The sequence below is a fragment of the Dermacentor andersoni genome, chromosome 8 (assembly GCF_023375885.2).
Source record: "Dermacentor andersoni chromosome 8, qqDerAnde1_hic_scaffold, whole genome shotgun sequence".
Taxonomy (NCBI): domain Eukaryota; kingdom Metazoa; phylum Arthropoda; class Arachnida; order Ixodida; family Ixodidae; genus Dermacentor; species Dermacentor andersoni.
The window spans coordinates 132,694,104-132,720,211 of NC_092821.1; the positions used below are offsets into that span (position 1 = coordinate 132,694,104).

The 26,108-nt window shown below is 47.3% G+C and overlaps 1 protein-coding gene across 1 annotated transcript in view; it reads left to right on the top strand.

Moving 5' to 3' along the window:
* Positions 1–960: 960 nt before the first annotated feature.
* Positions 961–26,108, top strand: part of LOC126525707 (transmembrane protein 114) — a 104,009-nt gene continuing 78,861 nt past the window's right edge. The window contains exon 1 of the mRNA XM_050173622.3: positions 961–3,015. Within this exon, the coding sequence (XP_050029579.1) occupies positions 2,775–3,015 (241 nt within the window). The 5' untranslated portion in view covers positions 961–2,774. The remainder of the gene's footprint in view (positions 3,016–26,108) is intronic.

Genomic DNA, 26,108 nt, shown 5'->3' on the forward strand with positions numbered 1-26,108 from the left:
TCGAATGTACGTACACCAACGCGGCTCCAGTTAGTTATCTGCGATTCTGAAACTACTTGAGACTTTGAACTCCCACCGACCAATCAACTCGCCGGCGTCCTATCATAGCGCCGACACCGGCCTGCGTCATATATGCCTCTGTCGGGCACCGTCACCGGGACCCGTAAACTTTTGAGGTCGAATGTACGTACACCAACGCGGCTCCAGTTAGTTATCTGCGATTCTGAAACTACTTGAGACTTTGAACTCCCACCGACCAATCAACTCGCCGGCGTCCTATCATAGCGCCGACACTGGCCTGCGTCATATATGCCTCCGTTGGGCACCGTCACCGGGACCCGTAAACTTTTGAGGTCGAATGTACGTACACCAACGCGGCTCCAGTTAGTTATTTGCGATTCTGAAACTACTTGAGACTTTGAACTCTCACCGACCAATCAACTCGCCGGCGTCCTATCATAGCGCCGACACTGGCCTGCGTCATATATGCCTCCGTTGGGCACCGTCACCGGGACCCGTAAACTTTTGAGGTCGAATGTACGTACACCAACGCGGCTCCAGTTAGTTATCTGCGATTCTGAAACTACTTGAGACTTTGAACTCCCACCGACCAATCAACTCGCCGGCGTCCTATCATAGCGCCGACACTGGCCTGCGTCATATATGCCTCCGTTGGGCACCGTCACCGGGACCCGTAAACTTTTGAGGTCGAATGTACGTACACCAACGCGGCTCCAGTTAGTTATCTGCGATTCTGAAACTACTTGAGACTTTGAACTCCCACCGACCAATCAACTCGCCGGCGTCCTATCATAGCGCCGACACCGGCCTGCGTCATATATGCCTCTGTCGGGCACCGTCGTCGCAGGCACACCGGACTCACAGTGCCGGCGACCGTTGTAGTTCAACGTGGACAATGTGTGGCTCTCACTTTCCTCACTCTCTAGCTGCGCGTGCCCGCTGAAGCTATATCGGTGCACTGCACAGGTGTGTACAAAGGTGTTTACGCCGCCAACCACAAGTGACCTTCCTAAAGAGACCGGTGATTGTGCACTTGCCAGCGGGAAAAATGATTTTCGCCTGCTTCTCTACCAATGTGTGTTCCATTTAAAAGTAGACCGCAGTGTACGAGTGTGATTCCGCATCGTCACCCCTGGAAAGCGACAGCGGTCGGAGCGCTCAACGCAGGCGTTGCATGCTCGGGCTCTTTCTTTCTTTTCCTTTTTTTCCCCGATCGCGCAACCAACTGTTGCTCGCAGCGGCTGTCGCCATTCGGCCCAGCTCGGTCGCGAGAGATGTAGAGAAAGAGGGCACGATGTCTGTCGCTAGCGAAATAAGCCTCCCCTCGCGGTACCACCACTACCACCACCACCTTGCCTCAGGAGCTTTCCCCCTGCGAAACGCCGCAAGACGCACACAATCCGCCGCCACCGCCACCCACCGGCGGGAGTATGACGCCATGGCGGAGAGCACGCAGCAGGAGGGGTGCGGCGCACGTCCTGGCAAAGCACCTCGTGCCTTCTCTCTCGTCCTCTGTCTTCTTTATTTTCCCCACCTGTACACACACGAGGGACGCCGCCGGTGCGCACCAGGTGGCAGCACATGACTTTACAGACGACTGAAAGAACGGCGCAGCTATGCGGCGCGCGTTCGAGGTAGCAGAAGGCGTCCAGAAGACCGACAGAAAGTTTAGAGAGAGGGTAGCGGTCGCTCGGCATCCTCCTTTCTTGCAGCGCAGAAGAGTGACCTGAGAAGGTATTTTCTGCGTCCCCCTTCGCCCCCACCCAACCAACAGCGGCGCCACTTCTCCCCCCCCCCCCCTGCTTCTTTCCTTCCCCCATAACCTCCTTGTACGTACCGTGGACTACGGCGGGATTTTTCTCTCCCGCACCCTCGTCCTTCCTTCTCGCAAGCACACTTCTCACTCAGAGCGACGCGCCTCTGGCGAAGCTGGTCCCACCCTCCCAGGCCCTTCCCACCACACACCGTTCGTCCTCCCCCCAGGGAGCGTACACCGTACAGCCTACGCACCGACGACGAAGTTTCGTCGACGAGGAAACCTGCCGAATCCCTCCCCTCAACCTCTCTCCACCAAAGCCCGCCGCTGCAGCGACGCCAGCGGTGTCTCACCAGTAGCGTGGTGGCCTGCCAACTCTTGGGAACAAGTGTCTGTGCGTGTTCCGTTGAGAAAAGAGAAAGAACGGAATCGCTTCGAGCCAGCAGCGCACCGGCGTCATCGTCTCGAAGCCGCCGAAAAGCTCGGCGCTGCCTGCCACAAGGCAGGCTACCCCGGGCCAACCTCCGACCATCCACATCCCTCCTTTGTGTGCGCGTGAGTGGGGGAGTCGACGACCACCTCGGCGACGGGCGCTGCGCGAACGAGCGAGTGGACGGAACTAGCAACAGGTGGTGGCACGAAGCAGCCACCATCGTCATCATTACAAAGCCTTCACAAGCGACCTCACCGTCCACACCATACAATTTCGACCGATCGCCGTCTGTCTCAGATTGTTGTGTGCTGTGTCTACCGCGAATCGACGAGGGTTTGTTAAAAAACCCAAATACTGCTTCTGCTACTACGTTGGTTGACAGAAGGCAGCAGCGCCCCAACTCGTGCCTTCTGTTTCTGTCCTTCTGCGAGGCACCCAGCTAGCAGACGTGGTCTTGTATAAACGTCGTCTGTTCACGCCGTGTTTTGTGCTTATAGAACCGTGTCCCCTCTCCAAAGAATCCTCGCCAGAGTCTGCGGGAGCACATTTCCCTGCACAAGCATCATGGCATGCTCAGCGGTAACCCTGTCGATAGCGACCATCACGGCCGTGCTGGCTCTAGCCTGCCTGTCCATTTCTTTCGGCACGGATAACTGGCTCGAGACTCGCGTCAACCGGACAGCCATCAGACAGACGTTGCAGAAGGACACGGACGACTACCGCTCGTACGAGACGAAAATGGAGTACTTCAGCCGGGACACGGGTCTCTTCAGAATATGCTTCCCCGAGAAGAAGCCCAAAGGACGTGAGTACTCAATTGAACGATCGAACGCTTAGCAGAAATCCGATTGTCTTGTATAGCACATAGCCCCAGGACCGCCAAAATGGCTGGTGGTACAGCGGAACCTGGTGGAACCACGCAGTAGTCTTCGTCGTCAGCTTATTTCATGGCTACTGCAGGACGACGCTAGGCCTGTCCCAGCGATCTTCAATTAACTTTGTCTTGCGTCTTGATCCTTATAGTCCCTTATAGGACCGTGTGGTAGAACCGTATACACGAGTAAAAAAATGCCAGCTGTCAACGTTTTTGCAAGCTTTCCGCGATAGGTCGTGTGAGGGGATCGTCTGGAAGTTCAATGCCCGGTTCGCCTCTAGTTCCTTATATACCACTTTGTGCATCCGGGAGCGAACAATATGCTATAGATCATTCGCTGCTTAGCATGCTGCTGGAAACAACCTGCACGCGAAAGAGCCGGATATATGCAATTAAAATAAAAAAACGCGATACAAGCATGAAAAGAGGCTATCAGATACAACGCGCACGGCGATTCGATTACTGAGATTATTTCGGTTGACATGCTACAGTTACGCTCGTACAATGACTGCTAGGTGTTGCGAAGAACTCAAAACAGAAGTGTGCTCGCAAACTGTGGTATGCGTGCCGGTATGCGTGTCATTATGTGCACGTGCAGTTTGATTGAACAGAGACAACAAATTGAAAAGAAAGACAGCTCCACACAGTTGCGATGGTTTGGATTCCTTCACCGTCCTTAAAGGAGTTTTGAAACACGTTCGAAGGCTTCTCGCGCGCGAGAAGAACGGTACGTAGCAGGCAAATACGGGCGTTTGGAAACGTACATTTAGAAATTGTGTACACCAAGGTAGTGCATCAACAGCAAAGGTATTGATGAAAGTAATGATAATTAAAATGTGTGCGTTGCATACATCTTGAAACCCCTCTGATTGGAATAGCATTGCAAGTTTGAACAACATGTGCAAGATGTTTTAGTACAACGATTGGGAAGGTAGACGGTTGGATGTTCTTTCTCGGTGCCAGAGTCACATCATTCATTGTTTTTCACAATGTTTCCCACCAGGAAGTCTGCTAGACACAAAATAGCTGTCACTCTCACATTTGACGTCCCTATAGCGAGTTTTCGCATTGAGTCCACGTTCAGTAAACTCCATTAAAGAATGGAAAATTGTTGATATGTTCTGCAGACGTATGCTTTGTTATGTTTCTGAAAAAGCAAGGAACGCGGCGAAAGTAAGTTGTCAATGAACCGAATAATCAGTGCCTGAAAGGGTCAAGTTGAAACGCCGGACCTGGAGTCATCGACACTACCGTGACGTCAAGACTCAGAGCGAAACTTGATAACGTCAGTAAGGCTAGATATAACGTTCCTCAAGGAAAAAAAAGTTTCATCTGGTCACGCTTGCGGGAACGGCGCAAGCCACTGTATCATGACGTCACGACCAATCTATTGGTTCGAAAATTAAGCATTATAGTCAAATGTTTACTTAATTTTAAAAAAAGTGGCTTGCATCATAGCGCTTTAAGTTAAGGTGCTCTGAGGTTAGCCATTCTTTTCTATGGCTGAGGGTCTAGACTTTCTTCTAAGCAACATAAATGAAATGACGAGTTGGAAATGTTATGTCGGTGCTCCTTGAACATGTACGCAGTCGCACAGTTTGATCAGGTGCTATCCACCTTGGAGAAACAACATAAAAAAAAAAAAAATACGCCTGAGTCATCGGCAGTCGAAATGGCTTGGCTCCAGATCTAGTTTGGGTGCCGCACTCGGAACAGGTCCTCCGCGCTAAGCTGGTTCAATTTTTCAACCCGGCCCGAGTATTAATCGTTTTTTACGTCGATCGCTCGACCTTCCGGGTTGCGCGCCCGGGGGTTGGTGTTGGCGAAAGGCATAGACGCCGGTTGTCGAACCGCTTCCAATCGCAAATGCATCGCGAGCTCATTTACTCGTTTTGTTATTTGCCTCGGAAAAACTAGAGCAAAGTCCCTCGCGCCTGCCTGACGCGGTGAGCGGCTTGTGTGGGTAGACCTGTTAGCTAATAAGGACTGACGAGGGCACGTTACTATAGCCTGTCGGGTTATTTTGGGAGTCCATCGAAATGGATGTCTTATCGCTACTGGCTCACGTTTTGTGCACCATGGCATACAGAAGAGCCGTTAGAGTTGAAGGCAGACGTTAAAGAGAACGTGCCGTACTGTTCCAGACGAGAGAGCCGTACTTCTGGACATTTCTGGCGTTTTGCGGCTGGCGAAGACACACGCATATATGACCAGAAGCGCCGTATCACGCCATCGTTAAACGGCTAGAAGAACAGAACAGTATTAACTGCAAACGTCACAACGAATATGACATAACTGCTTCAGGAAACAAAGGCCGAATGTCGGCATTTCATGGGTGGACATGGTTGACGCTGTCGTAATATCTATAGCACTATGCGAGCGTAATGCGCTCATTCGTTGTGTGACGCAAAAAAAAAAAAACAAAAAAAACACCTGTGAGTATAAGGAATGGAAGGTCCACAACAAGCAGTCGCTATTAGCGAGAACGTGTCATGTGCTGTTTGGGATGAGGGAAACATTACGGTTTGCATTTATGAGTGAACACGCCTGCGACCAACAGACGCGCTTGTGTTATCCGGCAGAAGACAGCTTTAAGGGACCCTAAATCGCAACAGTAAATCTGTTCATGTCGGTCAAGTATTCTTTCGAAACCATGTTTGCATTCGTTTGGCGGAAAATGGCTCATTAATCATTACTAGTTAAAGAAATGAAGGTTCTCTTAATACTTTTTTTTAAATTTTGAATATACATTGCGTTCTTTGAAACGCAATGTAGTCGTCCTTTTCCAACAAACATTGAACTAGACTTTTGTGAATTGTGCCGTCAGGACGAGATGGTGCGTGAGCTTCAAGGGGACGTGCGTAACTAACCTTTTTTTGCGTTCTTCTTTCTTGGATTATCAATCCTCTACTCATGGCAAGAGCGGAAGCTTCTTCTTCTTTTATTTATTTATTTTTTTGTAGTAGAAGTGCAATTAACTGATGCATGTTAACACACCTCTTAGTGCTCCTTTAAAGTGTAAAAAGTTGTCGTAGTGCCCTCAATACCTCCGAGGGGGATTGACCACACTCGATGTAATGATACACACCGCAAATAACAAGACTAAAACGTAACAGTCACAGAGGAAACAGTGTGCAACGTATGCTATGGTTGGCAACCCTAGCAGTGCAACCTTCCGAACGCTTCAACTTACGCGGAACAGCTATGATAGGAATATGGCTAGTACCTAACTGACAAGCGCCAAAGGACAATAGGCTTCACGTTGGTAGAGGAGAGCCTGGATTACTAGTCGGATGTGCGAGAAACGAATGCATTAAAGTCAGCATTCTTTTTCTTAAGTGTCTTCTGCGATTGCACCAAGCAGCGAAACGAGCAGAAGGCAGATCCGGACAGGAGAAGCTGCGCCTTTTCTAGCAGACGGTGGGGAATTCTGCGTATCTGTCGATCGCATCTGTTTCCACGAATTTCGAGGCCGTTCTCGCCACTTCTGGCCCGCACGGCGCAAGAATGCCGTAGCGCGCGCCAAACGACTTCTGTGCGTGAGATGATAGGCATTTGAAATAAAGACTACTGGGATGTATCTGAGCAGGCGTTGGATGTGTTAGAGATGTCCCGTACTTTCTTCGCTAGCCAGTTCTCTTACACGTATGCTTTTGCCTTCTGCGTTTCTTCCGTCTGTTTATAACGGGTTGCTCATTACTTGTATCAGTCGAGATATCCTACTCTCTTTGTATATGGGTTTTTGTCTACGAAAAAACAAAAATCGCCTTTTAGAAGCAAATAAATAAATAAATTTATTTATTTATTTAAGATACGTTACAGGCCTAAAGGGCATTGAGTAAGGAGGGTTTAGTTATTACAATGAAAGTACAAGGGCCTCATATCCTCACTGTTTCTGTTTCCCCTGGTAGATATCAACATCCGGTGTTCTAGAAGAAAGGGCACAGTTTCGTATAACTTTCTAGAATTAAAATCACTACCGTGACGTCTTCATGAAAGGCATCGGACAACTGCCACAGATGTACAATGTGGTCCGCTGTTAAAGAGAACACCTAATTATTGTCCAAACCAACGTACTTGAACGTGCCATCAACTTCACAGGTAGCAAGTGCTGGATGTGACCTTTATATAGACCTACGTCGGTTAAGAATTGTTGCCGAGGTGTCCGTGTCGATATTGAGATGCAACCATTTCCAAAATACCGATTACCCTTTAACAGTGGACCGTACTGTACGCATCTGGCAGACAATACCACATGTGCATGGGAAGCACACGTTGTGGTCTTATCCACATACTACGCGCACGAAAAACCCTCAGCTTCTAACGTCTGGGACTCGGGCGAAACCGGCCCTATATGCAGGCCCACGCATGGTGATACAAAGGGACGTAAGTTTTTTTCCATCCATTACGTACATTGTACAATTCGACCCCTTGTAGTCTTCTAAGCTTCAAAGCAGGTCCGGTTCGGGGGAAAGAAAGGGAAAAGGAAAAACTTATGGTTGCTTCTTCCAGAATAAAAAACCAAGTGAACGCTCATCTAAGTGCCCGATGAACACTTTCACAACATCTCCTGGTAACTTGTTGGTGCCAAGCAAAATAGAGTACAATGATGAAAATGTGCGCGAGCGATTACTTAAGTTCCGTTATAGATTTCGACCAGAACATAGTAATTCGCCAGAAAAAAAAAATTATATTTACGAGAAAATATTATGGTAAAATAGCAAGTTATATTTCTGTAGTAGTAGACGAGTTGTAGCAGCTGCTAAAACTAATAGTTTGATATACCAGAAAACGGGTTAAAAAGCTAAACATGGGTCGCTACGACGCCTTGAAAGTTCTCCGACCAACTCTTTGTTACGCCTTAGATTTTGGCATTCAAAAGTAAACACAAACCTGCAAGATTGATGAACCCTCTTCAACACAGAAAGTGGCCAAAGGCACGAAAACGCGCCAAAGAAATGTGCTGAATTCATGGGCGCCGCGGTTCGAGCACAAAATTCAAGAAAAGTTTGAACATCATTCCCCCCCCCCCCCCCCCCCCCCCCCGCCACCTACTTCTTTTTTTCCCCGACTAATAAACGATTTGTTTGCTCCGAGTATATAGAGACTTGCCGAAGAGTAACATCAGAGTTGAGCCTGCTATTCCGCGTTTTGGGCAAACTTCAGCCCCTATTCGTGCTGCCACGGCGGCACGGCGTTCGAAGGACCGGTGGTGGGCCAAGGTAGGCCCGGCGTGAGAGCTTTTCGGTCGGCATGGCGACGAGGAAGTGGCCGCGCTCACTCGCGGGCATCCCTCGCCTCCTCCGACACGCTCCAAAAGTAAGGCCCACCGCGCGAAACTTGTTCTTCAAGATTAGAGGATGGGCCCAAAGCGGGCACACACACGCGCGCTTCCTCTTCGGAGAACGAACAACCGCTACGTATGTATACTACCCGGGCCGCCTCGGTGGAGCGGCGGCAGCGTCATGGCGGCGCTTTCTCTGGTTGCGTCGCCACGACAAGAGAAGCAGACGATCTGCTGCTGCTTTCGGTCGTCTGTTTCGGTCGCCCGATGGTCGTCTGTTTCGTGCTGTTTCTGTCGTCCGCTGGGCGTTGCTGTGACGCCATGGTAGGAAAGGAAGCAGATCGTCTGCTGTTGTCCTACGCGAAATAAAAAAAAAATGCAGTCTGCTTTCGCTGATCGCATCGTTGTTTCAGTCGTCTGCTGCACTTTTGTGACGCCATTGCGGGAGGGGAAGCAGACGATGGGCCGTTTGTCCGCTGCGAAAGAAATGCCGTCTGCTGTTGTTTGTGTATAACCGGTTACGCCGCCAGCTGCACGGACGCGTTGCGTTATTGCGAGAGGACTATTGTAGGGCTTGCGAAATCTAGCTTGTAGGAGCGCTAATTAGACGAGTGTTTGAAGGTCAGCGAATTCTGACGTGGGTTATGGTAGTGAACAGACGATGAACAGTTGCTCAAACGGTGAAATTCGGTGAGTTCCTGGCTGTAGTTGCCATGAAAGTTACCTAGCTTCCAAAAACTGACCGCAGTACACAAGCACAATTTGAAGCGATGTTTCGTAGGCATCGCGTTGACCGTGACCGATGGATACATACGAGACTGGTCGCTTTAATCCTGCTTCGCACAAACACCCAAAGTCAACTTGTTTCAGTTATCCTTGACTGGTCCAAATTTGGACACCGATGAAGTGCATGGGTCTTCGTGGTATAGACGAAAGAAATCACAGCTGTGCCGAACTCTAGCACCCGGAGACTGCACGCCTGCGAACAAGGAATGCCACCTTTTCTTCCTCGTGAGAGAGCCGCACGTATACCTGCTCGCGACAACAATCTTCCTAGTTACCAAAAACAGATCGAAGGAAATGGCAGAACTACTACCAAGCGGAATAGTGCAATTTGTACGATTTGTAACGCTTTTCTCGTCGCCAGGCGGCGGGAAACGGACGACCTGCCGCGCTGTCCGCGTGACAAGAACGCCGTCTGCTGTTGCTACCGATTCGATCGTCTGCTTACACCCGCGGAAATTTTGCTTGGGTTGCGGATCTAATTTGCGCCGTAGAAAGAACGGCACGTCCTGCGTAAGCTGTCTGCTCGTGTGTGTTGTGATTGCCTGCACCGTGTAATACGCCGTGAGGAGAGAGATCGGTGTAAGAGGGTGGCGCTTCATTGGAATGCACAGCGGCGTGGACGGATGCAGACGGCGCATTTCCACTTCCGTCCCGGGCGTGCATGACGCCTACGTTCGCTTCGCCGACGAGAGGAGAGATATGTCGCTCAAACAGTCAGTGACGCCCACGTGGAGCAGACGGTGCTGCCAGAGGGGCGCGTGCTAGCTCTTTTGCGGTTCACTGCACCCCCCCCCCCCCCCTCCCACCTCGCCGCAATAGGGCTCTCTCCCTTCCGTCGTCTGTTAGCAGACGAACGCCCTGCCCCGTAGTCACTTCAGTGCTTACGCTAAATGAGACAGGAGAAAAAATAGAAATTAACCACCAGGTGCAGCCAAAAGATTCCGCCCACTTGGTGTACATATTTCACCTGAGACACAATGCACGTATTTCTCATTGTTTCCGTTATTGGACGCTCGTACAATCATTCACCGTTCATGGCAGGCTGAACGCGGAGCGTGAGAGGTGTTATTTGCATCCAATCACTTGAAAATTATGAAGTTACCTTATACCTAGAAAATTCGGTTATTGATCAACGCATATGTGCGTGCACCAGCTTACCGACGCACAGCTCGAGAGAAAAATATCAGGCATCCGTCTCCAGCTCGATCGGTGGTTCCATATAGATACATATGTCGATACAGATCAACTCACGCACCCCCCTCCCCCCGAGTTGTTTTCATATATCTCCGATCGCCTGCAAACTGCACCGCCCCTCTGTGATGCATTAGGGTGCGCGCTTGAGCTCTCCGAACGACGAGCACCGCAGATTCTCTACAGGGGGTGCTATTCCGCGCAACACCGGCCATTATTCAGCATATTCGAACCGCGTGTCGATTTCCGGATAATATATGATCGGGAGCAGGGCGGGCCTCATTGTTCCGATAGCTGAAAAGCCCGGCTGAATACCAGTTACACGCTAACGCTGCAGTGATGTAAGCTCTAAAGGTCTCGTGCACGATCGTGATTGCGAAACGACAACTATACATATAAGAAAACGAAAGTAACAATGACCAGACAACGAACAAGGGGCCAAGCATCCACCGCCATCTTTCATATATTTCGTTCGTCTCTTGAAAAGCGTGCAGCAGGCGTCGGCTAATCGTGTCTCACCAACAGCGTGCAATGTAAGGCAGCGAAAGTGACTGGTCGTTTCAGCCAATCAGAATGGAGAAACCAAACAACAGGGGGGGGGGGGGGGGGGGGGGGTTCTTCCATTGTCCCTGCGTCCTCGGATCTCCCTACGTGCAACGCCGTTTTATGGAAGCTTCACGAAAGTATCGGTGGCGCACAATGGACGAGCTGCTCTCTCTTCTTAGAACGCACAATTGGCTCTAGTTGCTGATTGGCTGACGCAAGCCCGCTGCGCCGAGTTGATTCATGGCCTCCGAGATCGGGCAGTGCGCGCCACCCGATCACGGAGACTATGCTAGGTTACACGTAGTTCGCAAAGCCGGCAGCGCATCGGATCGGAGTGCTTCACCATTGGCTTAAAACGGACTTGGCTCAACCGTTAAGAGGAAGTTTTAGCTCGGGTGCTCCTGTCTAAGTACATGTAAAAGGCGAATTCATTTTTCTCGGCAACCACTGCACTAAAATTTACGAGGTTTGTTGTATATATAAAAAAAAACTTAAAATATAGTGACTGTTGGTTTCGAATTCTTGATTTAGGTCGTCAATTTTTTATTAAATATTGGCAAAAAGCGCAAATTCTTAGAAAACGAAACTATCAAGTTTACAACTCTAACTCAGCAATGAGAACAGATATTACATTTCTGTGATTTGCATCTAATAGTACATCTAAAGCGGACAAAATTGTTACAATGTTACACTTGAATCTGAAAAAATTTAGTAATATGGAAATACAGCTTTTGTAGAAGCCTTAAACGTAACAAATTCACGTAAGATATATATTGTCATATCGTATTTGTCCGCTTTGAATATTCTAATGGATGCAGTTTACAAAACAGCGATATCTATTCTTGATGCAGAGTTATTAATTTGTAAACTTCGTGCTTCTACATTTTTCGAACTTTCGAATTTCTGAAAATTCTTTTAACAAAATTCAGGCCCTAAATCGAAATTTCGCTTCAAACAGTCACTAGAATTTAACTTTCTCTCTCAAATGCAACACATTTCATTAAAATCGGTCAAGGTGTTTTCTCAGAAAAGCGTTTCTGCGTTTTATATGTATTTGAATAGCCTGCGTCGGAGAAGAGCACGAGCTGGGCCCAACTCCGACGCGGCCTATTCAAATACATGTAAAAACGCAAAAACGTTTTTATGTGATAACTCCTGAACCGATTTTAATGAAATTTGTTGCATTTGAGAGAGAAAGTTAAATTCTAGTGACTGTTGGAGGCGGAATTTTGATTTAGGGCTTGAATTTTGTTAAAAGGATTTTCAAAAATTCAGACGTATGAAAAAAAAATAGAAGCACGAAGTTTACAAACTAATAGCTCTGCATCAAGAACAGATATCGCGATTCTATAAACGGCATCCATTAGACCATTCAAAGCGGACAAATTTGATATGTCAGTTTACATCTTACGTGAATTTGTTACGTTGTTAACGAGGGTTCTGTAAAAGTTGTAATTACAGATTACTCAATTTCTTAAGGTTCATGTGTAACATACCAATTTTGTCCGCTTTAGATGTGCTATCAGGTACAATTCACAGAATTGCGATATAATTTTTTCTTGCTGAGTTACGTAGTTGTAAATTTGATAGTTTCGTTTTCAGAAAATTTTCGATTTTTGCCAAATTTTTATAAAAAATTAACGACCTTAATCGAAAATTAGAAACCAACAGTCACTAGATTTTAAGTTTTTCTTTTAAATGCAGCAAACCCCGTCAAATTTGGTGCAGTGGTTGCCGAGAAAAACGAATTTTCCCTTTACATGTATTTAGATAGGAGCACCCGAGCTAAAGCTTCCTCTTAAGCTTACGCAACTTATATGGCAGTTAGGCCAGTATAAAAAGTGATAATTAATATACACGGATTTGTCTGAAATTCGTCCTTCTTGATTCAAACGACTTCGCGACCTTGCAGATTTGCCATTTCCAACAGAATATTGCCTTATGAACGCAGCCATTCGCAACGATCACTCATGTTGGCAGCGACTGAATTACCAATTGCTGCGTTTAGAAAACTACCAGTGCTTCGAAATTTAGAAAGGCAAAAGTGTAATAAATGACCCCATGAGAACGTTTGAAGCTACAGAAACGAAGAATATGGGCAAATGCATGTACTAACTGTCGTTTCCATGGTAACGGAACGATTTTGTGAAGCCATTGTGGCGCGAAAAAAACAAGCACAAGACCGTTTAATGGGCGCTACACTCATAACTGATCTATTACTACCCTTAAAAGACCAGTGACACTTACAAAATGACGCGCATGCGCACTGATTCATCATTGTAAAGGAGAAAAAAAGCATTTAAAAAATCATTTGTGTCTATTTTATTTGCGCTATACACGTCTTCAAGTATCAGCCAACCTATAGCATAAGAGCAAGTTATTTTAGGTTTTGCGTAACTGGTTGAAGCACGCGAGTAATAGTCGTAGGAAGCTCTACGGGCTACACCGTATGACCGATCATTATCATATCTGCGCCGTGATTGGACATCGCGAGGCCGTCGCCGACCAATCGGCAAGCGTTCTTCCTGGGTGCGTCAGCAGCCAAGGAAGTCCGACGCAACCGCGATTTTTTGCCTTCTCCTTTCCTCTCTCTCCATCTTTTTCTCCCCGCATCCCTTTCCCCGTGCAGTGCTGTTGAGGTGTCCTCCTGTGACACACAGTTATGGCACTGCACTTATCTCTTCCATTCTCTTTAAAAGTCACTTCACACACACACACACGAAGTCCCGTAGCGTTTGCCTGTACACCCCACACCCTGCACGCATTTTTTTTCGAGTGGCCGCCGATCCGCTGAGTCAGCAGCGCGACACGCCGATCCCCTGACCCACGCCGCGCAAAAGCTTCGACGTCCGATGAACGAGCGGCCCGTTGTGAGGCGGCGTCCTATCACGCAAGATGAGGGCACACATGGGCGAGTGATTGACGGGGAACTATGCGCTAAAACGCGGTCAAACCGGACTGGGTTCGAATTGGCAGGGGCGTGTCAGGCAGCCAAACATCGCCAGCGTACGAAAAAGGAAAAAGAAAAAAAAAAACTACGAACCGGGAGAGAGCGCTGAAAGGAGAGAGAGAGAGAGAAAAAAGCGTGTGATTTCCCTCTTTTTATACGACAGTCGCCAGAAATCATTACATTTCACGAAAATTCGAGGATTATGTATTTCTGCAAGTGCTCTAGCACGTTACACACAGGCGCACACACACACGTTTGCACACGTTTCTGTGCGTGCACGTGTATGCCTTTTGTTGTCGCGGTGCGAGCACGCGGGGGGGGGGGGGGGGCGCTTCTGTGAATTCTACCGCGAATCCGCTGGCGCTTCAGCGCTATAGCTTTTGCATCAAGCTGGGGTTTTACACGAGAAACAAACAAAAAAAAAAAAAAGAAACTGCGTCGATGTCTAAGCGCTCAACCGTATTTTTATTATTGTGATTTTCTTCCCTTCGTACGCCACGACACCGCTTCCCATGTCGCTTAACCTTCGGACGAAATAAAACGCCGCCACTAATCGTATCGCGCAATGTTCAACACCGGAACAGCCTTTAAGCGTCGCGTCCGAGTGTTCTGGACGTATAGTCACCCTTGGCAACACCGGCAAGTCCCTCGTGCATAAAACCCTCGGCAAGGGTTTTATGCACGGTTCAGCGGTTCGGTCAGTGACTCTTAGTTGTTGTTTAAAGAGGCACTATAAAGAGAAACGCTAACTCAGATTAGTCCTTAAAAACTCAATTTTCGTTAGTCTTGTGATAACAGATTAATAATAGAATATGAAGTAAAGGATAAAAGTACCACTTTTTGAATCGAGTCGATACCCCAGCTCCGGTACGTCAGTGTGACATCACGAATGGCGTTGTGTCTTTTCGTATGGGTGGTGTCTAAAAAAACGTGTCGGTGGTGACGTGTTTCCGACTCTGCAATCACTTCCAGCGCATACAATACGCAATAGCATAGCCTTCGAGATCTGTTTCTGTTACTATGAGGGGGGAAACTTTCGCTGAGCCACATGTTTGGGCTTCAGCTGCTTGGGCCGTTGCGGCTTAGTAAATAGTCCTTGAAGATTGCCAAGTTCAGTTTATGGCTTTATTTGGAATACAATGTATGGTGCACCTTGGCTATACTGTTGTCGAATTCCACCATGTTGTCGAGTTCGCCATCTTGTCTGCTCTGATTGGCCCAGAGAGCTTCTAAGCTTTCTTCGATTGGCTCGAAACGCCGCCATTCCTGAATTTGACAATATGGCCGAATTCGACGACGTCCAAGTAGACGCCGTCCCAATCCATGACGTCACGACAGGCCAGTGTTCGAAATTCGAGACTAGGGCCGCTATCTTGTACACGTTCGAAAAGCCGACGTTCGATTTCGCCTCACGTGATTGGACTAGATTGGCCTAGGCCGCGATATCGGCGAAATCGAACGTCGGCTTTTCGAACGTGTACAAGATAGCGGCCTAGGTCTCCACCCGCTCCTCCTTTCGGCGTCCTTTCTGGCTTAGCAAGCTTCTTATCATGCACGGCAAGAGCGGCCTTTTTTTTGTGTGTGTGGTATTGTGGATGGGTAATCTGCTAACATGGCTAATTTCATTTTTCTTTTAGTGTCACATTCAAAACTGCAGGCACAGATGGGGAGATTAAAACCGGCTATCCCGAGACATTGATTGTCTGTGCTCGTGTTGACGTTTTGTGTGTGCGTCTTAACTTCAGCAGCGCTGTTCTCTAATTACCCCAAGACACTTCAAGGGATGCTAAACGCGAAAATAATGTTATTCAGTTATCTATTCTGTTCAGTTATGAGTCGGTTCTTGTGGAGAGATTAAGGCAGACATTACCCCCCCCCCCTTTCCTCCCCAAACAAATAAATTTCGGGTTTTTTTTTTCGTCCCAAAACCACGATCTGGTTATGAGGCACGCCGTATTTTGGGTGTATGTGTGTAGGGGGGTGGTGGGAGTTGGGGGCGGGGCCGGAGGCACTCCGGATGAAGTCTTACCAGCCGGAGTTCTTTAATGCGGGCCTACATCTAGCCATACACGTGCGTTTCTTATTTCATTCACATCAAAATGCCGTGGCCGGGAACGAACCCGCGACCTTGCTGTGCAGCAGCGCAACGCCATAGCCACCGGGCTACCGTGGCGGGCGCCGAGGCTGGTTAGCTACCCTGCGCTGGGAAAAAGGATAAAGGGCGAGTGAAAGATGAGGAGGAGAGAGAAAATAGTACCCGCCAGTTGTTTATCCCATTAAACGCTATTCGCGCGTCACTAAAACACCGAAGTGTATAATAGCCTTCAAGATCGTACACACTATATCTGCCGTGACCACGTCTGGCTAAGGTCGCGAAGAGGCCGAAGCGGTGAACCACGGCGGACGTGGGAAGCGGGGAGGGTGGAAAAAAAAAAAGAAGAGAAACGGCGGGAAACTTGACCCACATGGAAATCGAGAAGCGGCGGGTCGGGAATAAGAAGTTCGTTTCGATTGTTGTGTCCCGGGCCGAGAGGCGATTTGCCGTGCGATGCTTCGGTGGGTCGGCCTGACCGGACGGAGGAGGAATTCGGAGGCTCTCTGATCCCTTCTTCCTCGCGCTGCCATGGAGGAAGGAAGGACTCTACAGAGGACGCTTAGAATGGGGCACCGCCGTTTTGGTTTCTTTTTTTCTTTCTTTTTTTTTTTTACTTGCTTTGTTTTATTCCCCGGTCTGGAGAATGCATTGTTTTCGGAGGCTACCGGAAACGCGTTTTACTCGGCTTTATAAAGGACGACGCATTGGTTTGGGTGGGCTTAAAGACGTTTCTTTCTTTCTTTCTTTCTTTCTTTCTTTCTTTCTTTCTTTCCTTCTTTCTTTCGTTAAACGAACGGTGAGCCTGCCTTGGTTGCCGCATTCTCCCACAGCAGGGAAAGGTCGTGGGAGGATAACGTTTTGGAGAAACAAAGAAATATACACACGATTGTGGGTGGCCTTGCGGGCTAAGTGTGCTTCGTTCTTAGACAACATAAAAAGAAACGTTATTCTTTGGAATGGCTGAATCGCCACGCTTGCGGGGAAGTTAAAGCGATCGAGGAAGTAGGCGCGCGGGTTTGGTTGTGGCCGCGGCGCCCATAATTAAAAAACGTGCACTCGGGGAGGAAAGTTTGTGGACCTTGTGTTCCGCGCGGGAAAAGTCGAGTATAGATGACTGTATTCTGAGAGAATTGCAAGACGCGAAAAATAATCGCGGTTAAGAAAGGAGGCGTACGCGTCGTACCAGGGACGCCCGTATAGTGCACTTGGGGACGAAACTAACTGGACCGACGTTGCAATGGAAGAGCCGGATAGCAAAGCGCGTTGTTGGGTGAAGTCAGTACAGACACATTTGGAAGAGGTGAATATCACCTCGCGGTCTCAGCGTGAGACCAGCAGTTTAGACGCGTATAAACGTATCTTCGCTGTCCGACTGAAGTGAATGGTGGACCTGTAATTGTCGGCGTGCTTGGGGTCACTTATCGAAGGAATTCAGATCTCTCGCGGCACCAAATGGTTCGCTGAGTTTTGGACTCGAATGTACGAATCTAATTAGTCTGCAATGGTAGGGTCATCACACTTTAAAAATAAGAAAACGGCGTGCACAACATGTTTCAGTAACGATCAGCTTGTCAGCGTTGTAAACGATTACGAACCGACGAGATGGTTGCTGTTGGTTGGGAACAGAGAAATCTTATCGCTCACACACAATGACCCTCGATGTCTGGGTTACTTGTTAGTGTAATCGACTGTACGTATGTACTTATCTTTTGTAAGCGCACGAAGCCGTGCCCCCCCCCCCCCTTTTTTTTTAAACTCTGAGCTGTGGTATGGTTCGGAAGAAACGCGCGTTGATATGAAATTATTCGATGTCGTTAAAAAAAAAGAAAGAGAGAACCGTGACTGAATAATCAAGCGTCCTTGTTAGGTCAAACTAGCTTGCTGTTGCCACTCGCCAAAGCGACACATCTTTGCCTATGTATGGCGTGTTGCAGCCTATAAATTAATGGAAGAAAAAATATTATGATGGTAACAGGGAAAGAAAAGCAGGAACAGCAAGGCGTTACGCCATGAATATTTTTTTCTGCTTGTTACCGTATATATATAAGCACGGCAATGACTTCAGTTCTGCTACCCAGACAAAAAGTCATGTGCCATCAAAATGTGAAGCAGACGTATTGACCAGACTAACTTAGCTTGACGTGGTTGCACAGAACCGAAAATATTGTGAAAACATAAATTTTGATATTTCCGTGTCCTGAGTTTGCTATGCGCATTAATCTGCATCTGTCGCACTTTTCGAAGGGTCTTAGCGTCTTCATTCATCCTGAGAGTGTAACGTACACCTAACCTCCCCTGACAGTCTACATAGTAGGCAGCTCGTTACTCTAGCGTAACCCGCTGTTTGAGGATATATGCTTAAACAGTGATAACGACAGAAGAATGCTTTAAGATGAAAACCGAGATCAGAAGTACGTTGTTAGGGGCATTTGAGTATATTAGTTGCACAACTCAGGAGCCATTTCTTTGCGTATAGGGAAGGTACGGCAGCGGCTCTCGAAGTCGGGGTGTAGGGTGGCGCCCTCTCGCACGTGGCGACCCGCTTCCGCAATGCAACGCCGTTCGTGCCTTCTGCGCCGGCGGGGACCCTTTGTTTTCTCGTCGCCAGCTCTCTCTCTCATCGCTCGTTAACAAAAAACGCGACCCGCTCCTCCCAAGGCTTGCCCCGGTTTTTCCTAGCGGCGCCGCCGCGAGCGAGGGCGAACACTCGGTACATAAGGCGCTGGAATTTGCATAGGCTGCACTCTCTCGTGCGCTCTCTCTCTTCATCTATAGCTTTTTTCACCTCGTCGCAGACGACGATTGGCCAACGGTAGGCGGCATGCAGACGACGCTGCTTTCACGCGCCGTTGTCCGCGTTCGCCGTCGTCTGCTAGCAAGCCCCGTGCGTTATTGTCGTCTGCTGTAGCCGATCCAGTTTGCTGTCGTCTGCACCCTACGCGCGTTTTCATCGCCGTCGTCTGGACGGCTGTAGCGAGCACAGTTCACTGCAGTCTGCCCCAGCGCTCGTGCGTTTTCTGTCGGCGTCATCTGCTGTACTGCAAGTACGGCGCGCGTCTGCAATGAGAGCGGCCAACTAACTCTATGCGAGTGCTCAGTTCTTATTCTTCGGAGGCCTTCGGCCGCTTCGAGGCAAAAAAGGCGTGGAGGCTTCGGGGCGGTGTGAGATAACGAAACAAACCGGAGAGCCGAGAAGAAAAGAAAGGAGACCGGGTACGGAAGAGCGTCGTGACTTTCCTCTCTCTTCATGCGTTTCAGCGAAGCCCTGCGGGAGTTCTTAGCTCTGTTTCGCGTATACCGTTAGATAAGGCATTGTCTGTGGCACTTGGCGCGCTTTGGCGTGGATGCGTAGTTTCGTAGTTTTAGTTTTCCGTCCCTGCTTGCGCATCGGCCATTGAGCAGCATCTCGGCGAAACCATTTATCAGCTTCGAGGGCGTCTTTGATCAGATAGTCCTGCGCTTTTCGGTTGCAGAAATACCCCCAGAAATGAAATAAGGAAACAAAGTGCCTGTAAGCATCGAAGTCGTTTGGAGGAAGGCCGGGTCTTCGGCGTTTGTGAGTGTTTATAAGCTGTGCGGGTGCTAAAACGATCGCCTTTCGCAAGCGCCAAGATTCGGCGAAGCCTTTGAACGAAAACAGCGGCGACCGTACTAGTCCCATTGATCACTCTCACTGAGGGTGCCATTCTTACTAAATTGAACCACTGGCTCAAATTCTGTAATTTCTGCAATGGCCACATTTTGGGCCAATCAGAGAGGCTGTAGGAGACCTCTGGGCCAACATCAGCTAGACTAGAGCTGGCAAGATGGCGAACTCGACAATATGTCGTAATTTGGCAATGTCCAGAACGTCACCCCAAATGATATTTCAACTGTTAAATGCGTTGTAATGTTATAGCATGGTCAGCGGAAATGTTTCGAAAGCGCAGGCTAACTTATACCGTGTTCTCTATTCGGCACGGACCGTCACCCGGTAAATACGGTAAACTTGCGTCGTTAACAATGTTCTCTACAGCTGCTGAATTATACAATTGTTACTTCATAAAGAATGCGAAGCTGACTCCTTTAGGATTCCACCGTATGCGGGAATTCCCGCTGGTGGCCTTCATGAATAAACCTGTGCTTACACCACCTCGAAACTCGGCAGCAGTCCCCCCCCTCCCCCCCCCCCCTATCCACCGTCCGCCATTTTCTTACGGATTACGGTGAAGCAAAGTGCGACCATCGGTGCTACCTTCCTAACATACCGCATTTACTCGAATCTAAGCTGGGGTGGTACTCTGTACATTCTCGAATTTCGCCATACTGTGGAATATCTTGCCAGTACTGATTGGCTCGCAAGGCTGCCACGTTGGCTCAAGAACACCGCCATTATACAGAATTTGACCATGTGGAAGCATATGGAGAAAACAACCGTGGTCATCTGATGCTCAGAAATCGGAAGGCTCAAAAATTAAAAAAGAAAAAAAAAAGAAAAAAGGCTCCTCGAATATATTTAACCTGACCATGGTATCGGCGAACTTCAGTCAGGGAACAGCAGTTAAATCGCTGCACTTTATCGTTTATCACACTCTGCATTCGCAAGTGACTACTTTGACTGATACAGATTTCTTTGTCGTGACTCAACAAGCTCATTTGCTCTCGTCATCAGTAGAAATGCTAGTCACTATTCGTTCCTCACGTCTTGTCGTGCCCACATACCCGTCCATCGCTTTTTAGACGCACATATTCCGAGAAAGCCGCGACGATATCAATTTAGAAGGCGCATCTCCTCGCCTGCCTGCTATCCAGTCCGCCTCCGTAAAATAAAAAAAAAGGGAAGAAAAAGTTCGTTCTTGTAAATTATCCTTATTTCTGTTAACTTACTCATTACTCATATAGTCTAACTCCCTATATTTTTACTCTGATAAAGAAGCGTTGATTAATTATTACTGGAGAAATTAAAGCCAATTTCCACTTTTCGTAAATTTCGCGCCACAAACTCAGCAGCGCCAGTACGTTAGCTGGCGTCACAGATTGCAAAGCATCTCTTCGTACTTCGTCCGTTGTCGTGCAGAAAAAAAAAAGTTGTCGCAACTTTCCAGCTTGAACCTTTGGGTTCTTTAAGATGAATAGACTGGACGATAGGCCATTTACAGAAGCAAAGATCTTGGGAGCCTGGCGTCACAGTTCATTAGCCCAGAAAGCAGTTCGAGCGCTTCTTCACTACCTGAAGGCAACAGACCTGAGTGCCCGACTATAGACATCGTGCATCTAACTTAGAGCATATGAGAGTACGTTAGACTCTCTCTCTCTCTCAAAATGCAACGTAGGGTATAGCCTTTTTATGTCCACGAACATACAGGCATCATCGAAAGAGTATCGGATTATATTAGAATAAACGCGGCAGTCGAAGGACCGCCCGACTACATTATTCAGGCACTGAAAGCATACGACTCTTATTTCACGGTTCCACACCGAAGCGCATTTCGGCTCTGTGGTGCCGCGTTTCTTTCTTTTTTTCTTTTTTTAAGCTACGTCAAAAAGAAAACAAAAGAAAGAAAGGCTTTCTCTACAAATTCGCTCACACGACTTGTAGGATAATTCGCGGACTGAGTTCTTATATTGCGCTCCTGTCCCAAAGCGCACAACGCTGTTCTCGACGCGGCCTAATCAATTTCCGCACTTGTATATTCACTCCTTATATCTCCCGTCTCATTCCTTCTTTCATCGCCTGCATACTGCTTTAATCAAAAGGGGCCTCTTGACATGAATATGCCGAATGAGCTGTATGGACGAAAACCTAATTTTAAGTTTTATTTTATTTCCATTTTTTTCGTGCTGGTAATATTAGAAATGTCGCCTGTGATCGCGGAGCGTGACAGCTCGAAGATTCCGGAACGAATGCAGACCGTTCTTAAGAAGGCGGTCGTTAAATGACTATAGAAGCATCGAAATTTCTGCTTTCTCTCATTTTCTTTTCCGTCCCCCTTTCGACGAGAGAAATGTTGATAATGAAGGATCGCGCGTTCTCCATTTCCAATAAAATCAGAGATTTACTTCTTGACAGTTGTCATCCAGCCTTATTAAATTTTTTTTTTTTTCTGTTACAGGGGTATACGGTTTTGATTCTTGAAAGCCGGCTTTAGCAGCATTCTTGACGATTTTATTTTAGGGCATAGAGGCACCCCCATTTTGCCGACGACATTATTGTTATAAGAACAGTATAATGAGCAACATTATTATGCGAACAATATTCTCAACTTTGTGCGCTGCGTTGTCGAATTAACGCGGCGTCGTATGGGTCCGGCCGGACGAATAGCTCTTAGTACATTTACACGCATATGAATCTGTCGCATAATACAGTTAGCTGGTCGTTACACAGTTAATAATAATAATAATAATAATAATAATAAACAGAAAAAAGAAAAGGAAAAGAAAACGGTCGTGCTAACATCAAAGATGGTGGCACTCCGAAGCTTGTGTAGAACACACGATAGGTGGAGCTGGTTACGCAGTCTCGCAAAGCGCTGACGTCGTCGCCCTCCGTCGGTCAACTCATTAGCTGAAACTGTGTGGACTTTAATTCCATTCAATGTTTTATTTTTTGCATAAAAAATGGAGGCCCGAAGAGATAGTGGAAAGCATTCCACTTGACAGATATCGGCTCCATGTTCAAGGTGCGCGGCGCAACACACACACACACACACACACACACACACACACACACACACACACACACACACACACACACACACACACACACACACACACATATATATATATATATATATATATATATATATATATATATATATATATATATATATATATATATATATATATATAGTACATAAAAGCGCAGAAAGCGTATAAGAAAGAATGCATATGTGCAACAGACATACAGCATTTTTATGAAACTTACGGAACGAGCAAAAATTTTGCTAGAAAAAATTCCACTAAGTGAAACGGTTTCATCGCAACGTTACATACAAATTGCGTAAGTGTGACTTGGTCGTGTTAGTGACGCCACCAGCCTATATTTCTTTATGCGACGCTATAACTGCGTTGCGTCGTTAACAAAATAACAACGCGAGCTTTCTTTCTTTTTCTCTTCGTAAGCGCATAATTAATGGCCAGTGGCAGCTGGCGTCCATTCCGCATGGCTTAGTTTCTGTGCTGCATTTCAGGTATTCCTGTGTTTTTGCGCCCACTCCTGTCCTTGCATGGATGTGGTTTTTGCTTTTCGTACACCAGCTTATGCTGATAGAGAGCGGCAATAATAAAAATAAAAATAATAATAATATCCTGACCTAACGAGAGAACGAAACGGAATACGTGGAAAACTCGTCGCAAGACAGGTTTCTCGCTTTTTCTTTTTTTTTTTTTCATAAAGGATGCCTGGAAGTATTAAAAAAAAAAAAAAAAAAAACACGGAAACGCTTGGCACCCCAGTTTGAAAGACCTCTTGAAAACGTGCCAACGTTTGGTACACATGCATGCTTATATCGAGTTTTCGTACGTAGCGCCTGCAGCGCTTTGCGTTTCGATTATGCGACCTGCGCGCCTGACCCGGAATACCGCATCCACGCGAATACAAGGTGCCCGTAAGGCAGTACGAGTCTTGGCTATTAAGTAGTTCCCGCGCAGGTTGGAGATCCCCAGGTGGTCACAATCATTCCGGAGCCTTTCACTATGGCGTCTCTCGTGGCCACAGTATAGCTTTGGGACGTTAGCCCGCAATCAATCAATCAATCAACCAACCAATCAATCAATCAATCAGTCGGTTAGATAACTTCAATCGATGATATGAATCAGTCAAGAAGCAACACATTTTTTAAATGTTAATGTTTTTTTTTTCATTGCAGAATAAAATGTTACGAAATGTTGGAAACGTCCCCAGGAGTGACCCTCCCTACCCTGTGTTCTTGAAGTACTGTATGATGAAAATAGACGAGCTATATCCGCATTGCTTGTGTTCACGTTATAAGCTTGAAGTAAAGAAATAACAGCTATTCCTACGGTTGGCATCGCTTTCTAAATTGTTCGCATCGCACTTTATAAGTGTGGAAGCACACAGCCATGGCTAATCAAAACGTGCAGGACCGGATACGGACAGCAAATGGTTAAACAGAACGCTAGCGCATTTGTTCAATGTTTGCCATAACAACGGGTTCACTTCCGAAACAGCGTCGAAGGTTTTTCTGTCGCAAAACTCCTTTCTCATGATAGAATGTCATATTTTTTTTTCCATCTCTGCGCATGTACGCTATATGCACTGCAAAGTAACAACGTGCTGTTCATACTACACGACGTGTACTTTTTTTTTCTCATCATTTTCGTTATGTAGCGCTTTTTACTTGCACTTTTTTCATATGTGTGCGTTTCCTTTAGCATTGGTGTTTCAGACAGTTTAAAAGCTTTTTATTTCTCGAGTCAGTTATTCCCACTGCTGCGGACGAGTTATTGCTGCGTTACTATCTGTTTGTGGTTTTCATGTTGCTATGCGAAAAACGTTTTGTTTCTTGTATTTTGCACTCCGGGGAGCCGGGAACTAGTCAAGCTGACTTGTGAGCTTTTTTCTCCCGCACTCCCTCACTTCATGCACAAGTGAAATAAAGGATATTATTATTATTATTATTATTATTATTATTATTATTATTATTATTATACGGTGACGTAGCGGCGATAATATACGCAAATTCGGCAGCGGGAGGGAAAAAATTAGCCGTAATAGGCTAACTTCGCCGTAATGCCCTTTCGTCACGTGGCTAACCCAACAAGCCCCGGGGCGAGCGAAACAGTTTGAACATCCGAGTACCCGGGTATGTCGCGCAGCTGTTCAGGGCCGCGAACGGTGCATTCCGTCCGCCCGTTTGTCCGCGTTAAAGTCCTGCTCGACAGTTTCTGGCAGCTAAAAGGCTTTTAGCCGACACGTATGTGGATGACTCGTTCGTACTGGCGCGTGCAGTATTCGAGGACGCGCGCTTACTTATCACGTGACCACCGTCCGAACTCGCCGCTCGATGCATGTGTAGTACAGAGCGGCAGTAGAGAGAGAGAGAGAGATCGCAGGCGTGCTTGCGTCATTGTCGCGCGCCTCTCTCAGTTCTGCGCAGCCGCACACACCACATCGCGGTGTATGTGAACGCAACTCTTGGCAACACAATCCACTCGCTGGCGCGTCTTTTTTTTTCTTGTTTTTGTTTTTCGTTTGTTTTTGAGACACACACACGTGCGCGAATTCGCGCTCTCCTCATAACTGCAGGCCTCGCCTGTGTGCGAGATTAATAATATCTTTTGTTTGTTTGCTTGGTTTCGTTCGTTATGTCACGGGGAGCTTCGTACGTATACGGAAAACGCGGTGTGGTAACTGGTGTAGCGGCGGCCGGCGCGCATTGCTTAATTATGGCACCGTCGTGCTTCGTTTCATATGCATCCGCGAATGCTCGGGCTTTGTTTTCTTCTTTCCTTTTTCTTTCTTTTTTTCCGGTTCTTGGCCTTCTGCGCACTGGACAGAAAACACAGTTGCATCACGTGCGTTGCGTTACACGTACTGGGTCCCGAGCTGTAATGGCGCATGCGCATTCGGGATTTCAGTGTTAAAAACAAGGGGGGGGGGGGGGGGAGGTAGCTGCGAATCACCGCCTGGTTGTGTAACGAACAAGGGAAAAAAATGAAACTACAACAAATAAAAATAAATAGCACTGGCGTTATAGTGCGGTCGAATGGCGTAAACTCGACGTGTCCGTGGTATACTCTGGAAGGATGAATCACGAGTGATGTATTAGATGGTATCGACAAAAACCTATACACTCAAAATCAGTTCTTTTTTTTTTTTTTAGTGGCTGTTAAGCAGATGGACGACTGAAGTGCACAACAAGCAAAACAATGAGAGAACAGTTTTCTTTCTTTCAAAGTGCAACCCATTTCTTCACTCCCTCGAGCGTCGAGCTTATGTAAAACTCTGACATAGATAATAGAGCGTCCCTGACGCTGTCGTCGTTGTTGTAGCACCAGCAGCACTACTACTACTACTACAACTAGTAGTAGTAGTAGTAGTAGTAGTAGTAGTAGTAGTAGTAGTAGTAGTAGTAGATGATGACACCTCAGACACTGTCTCGCTTTTCAGTGCACCCCCCCCCCCCCCCCATATTGACAAAAAAAGTTCTTGCGCAAAAAGTGTTCGCAAG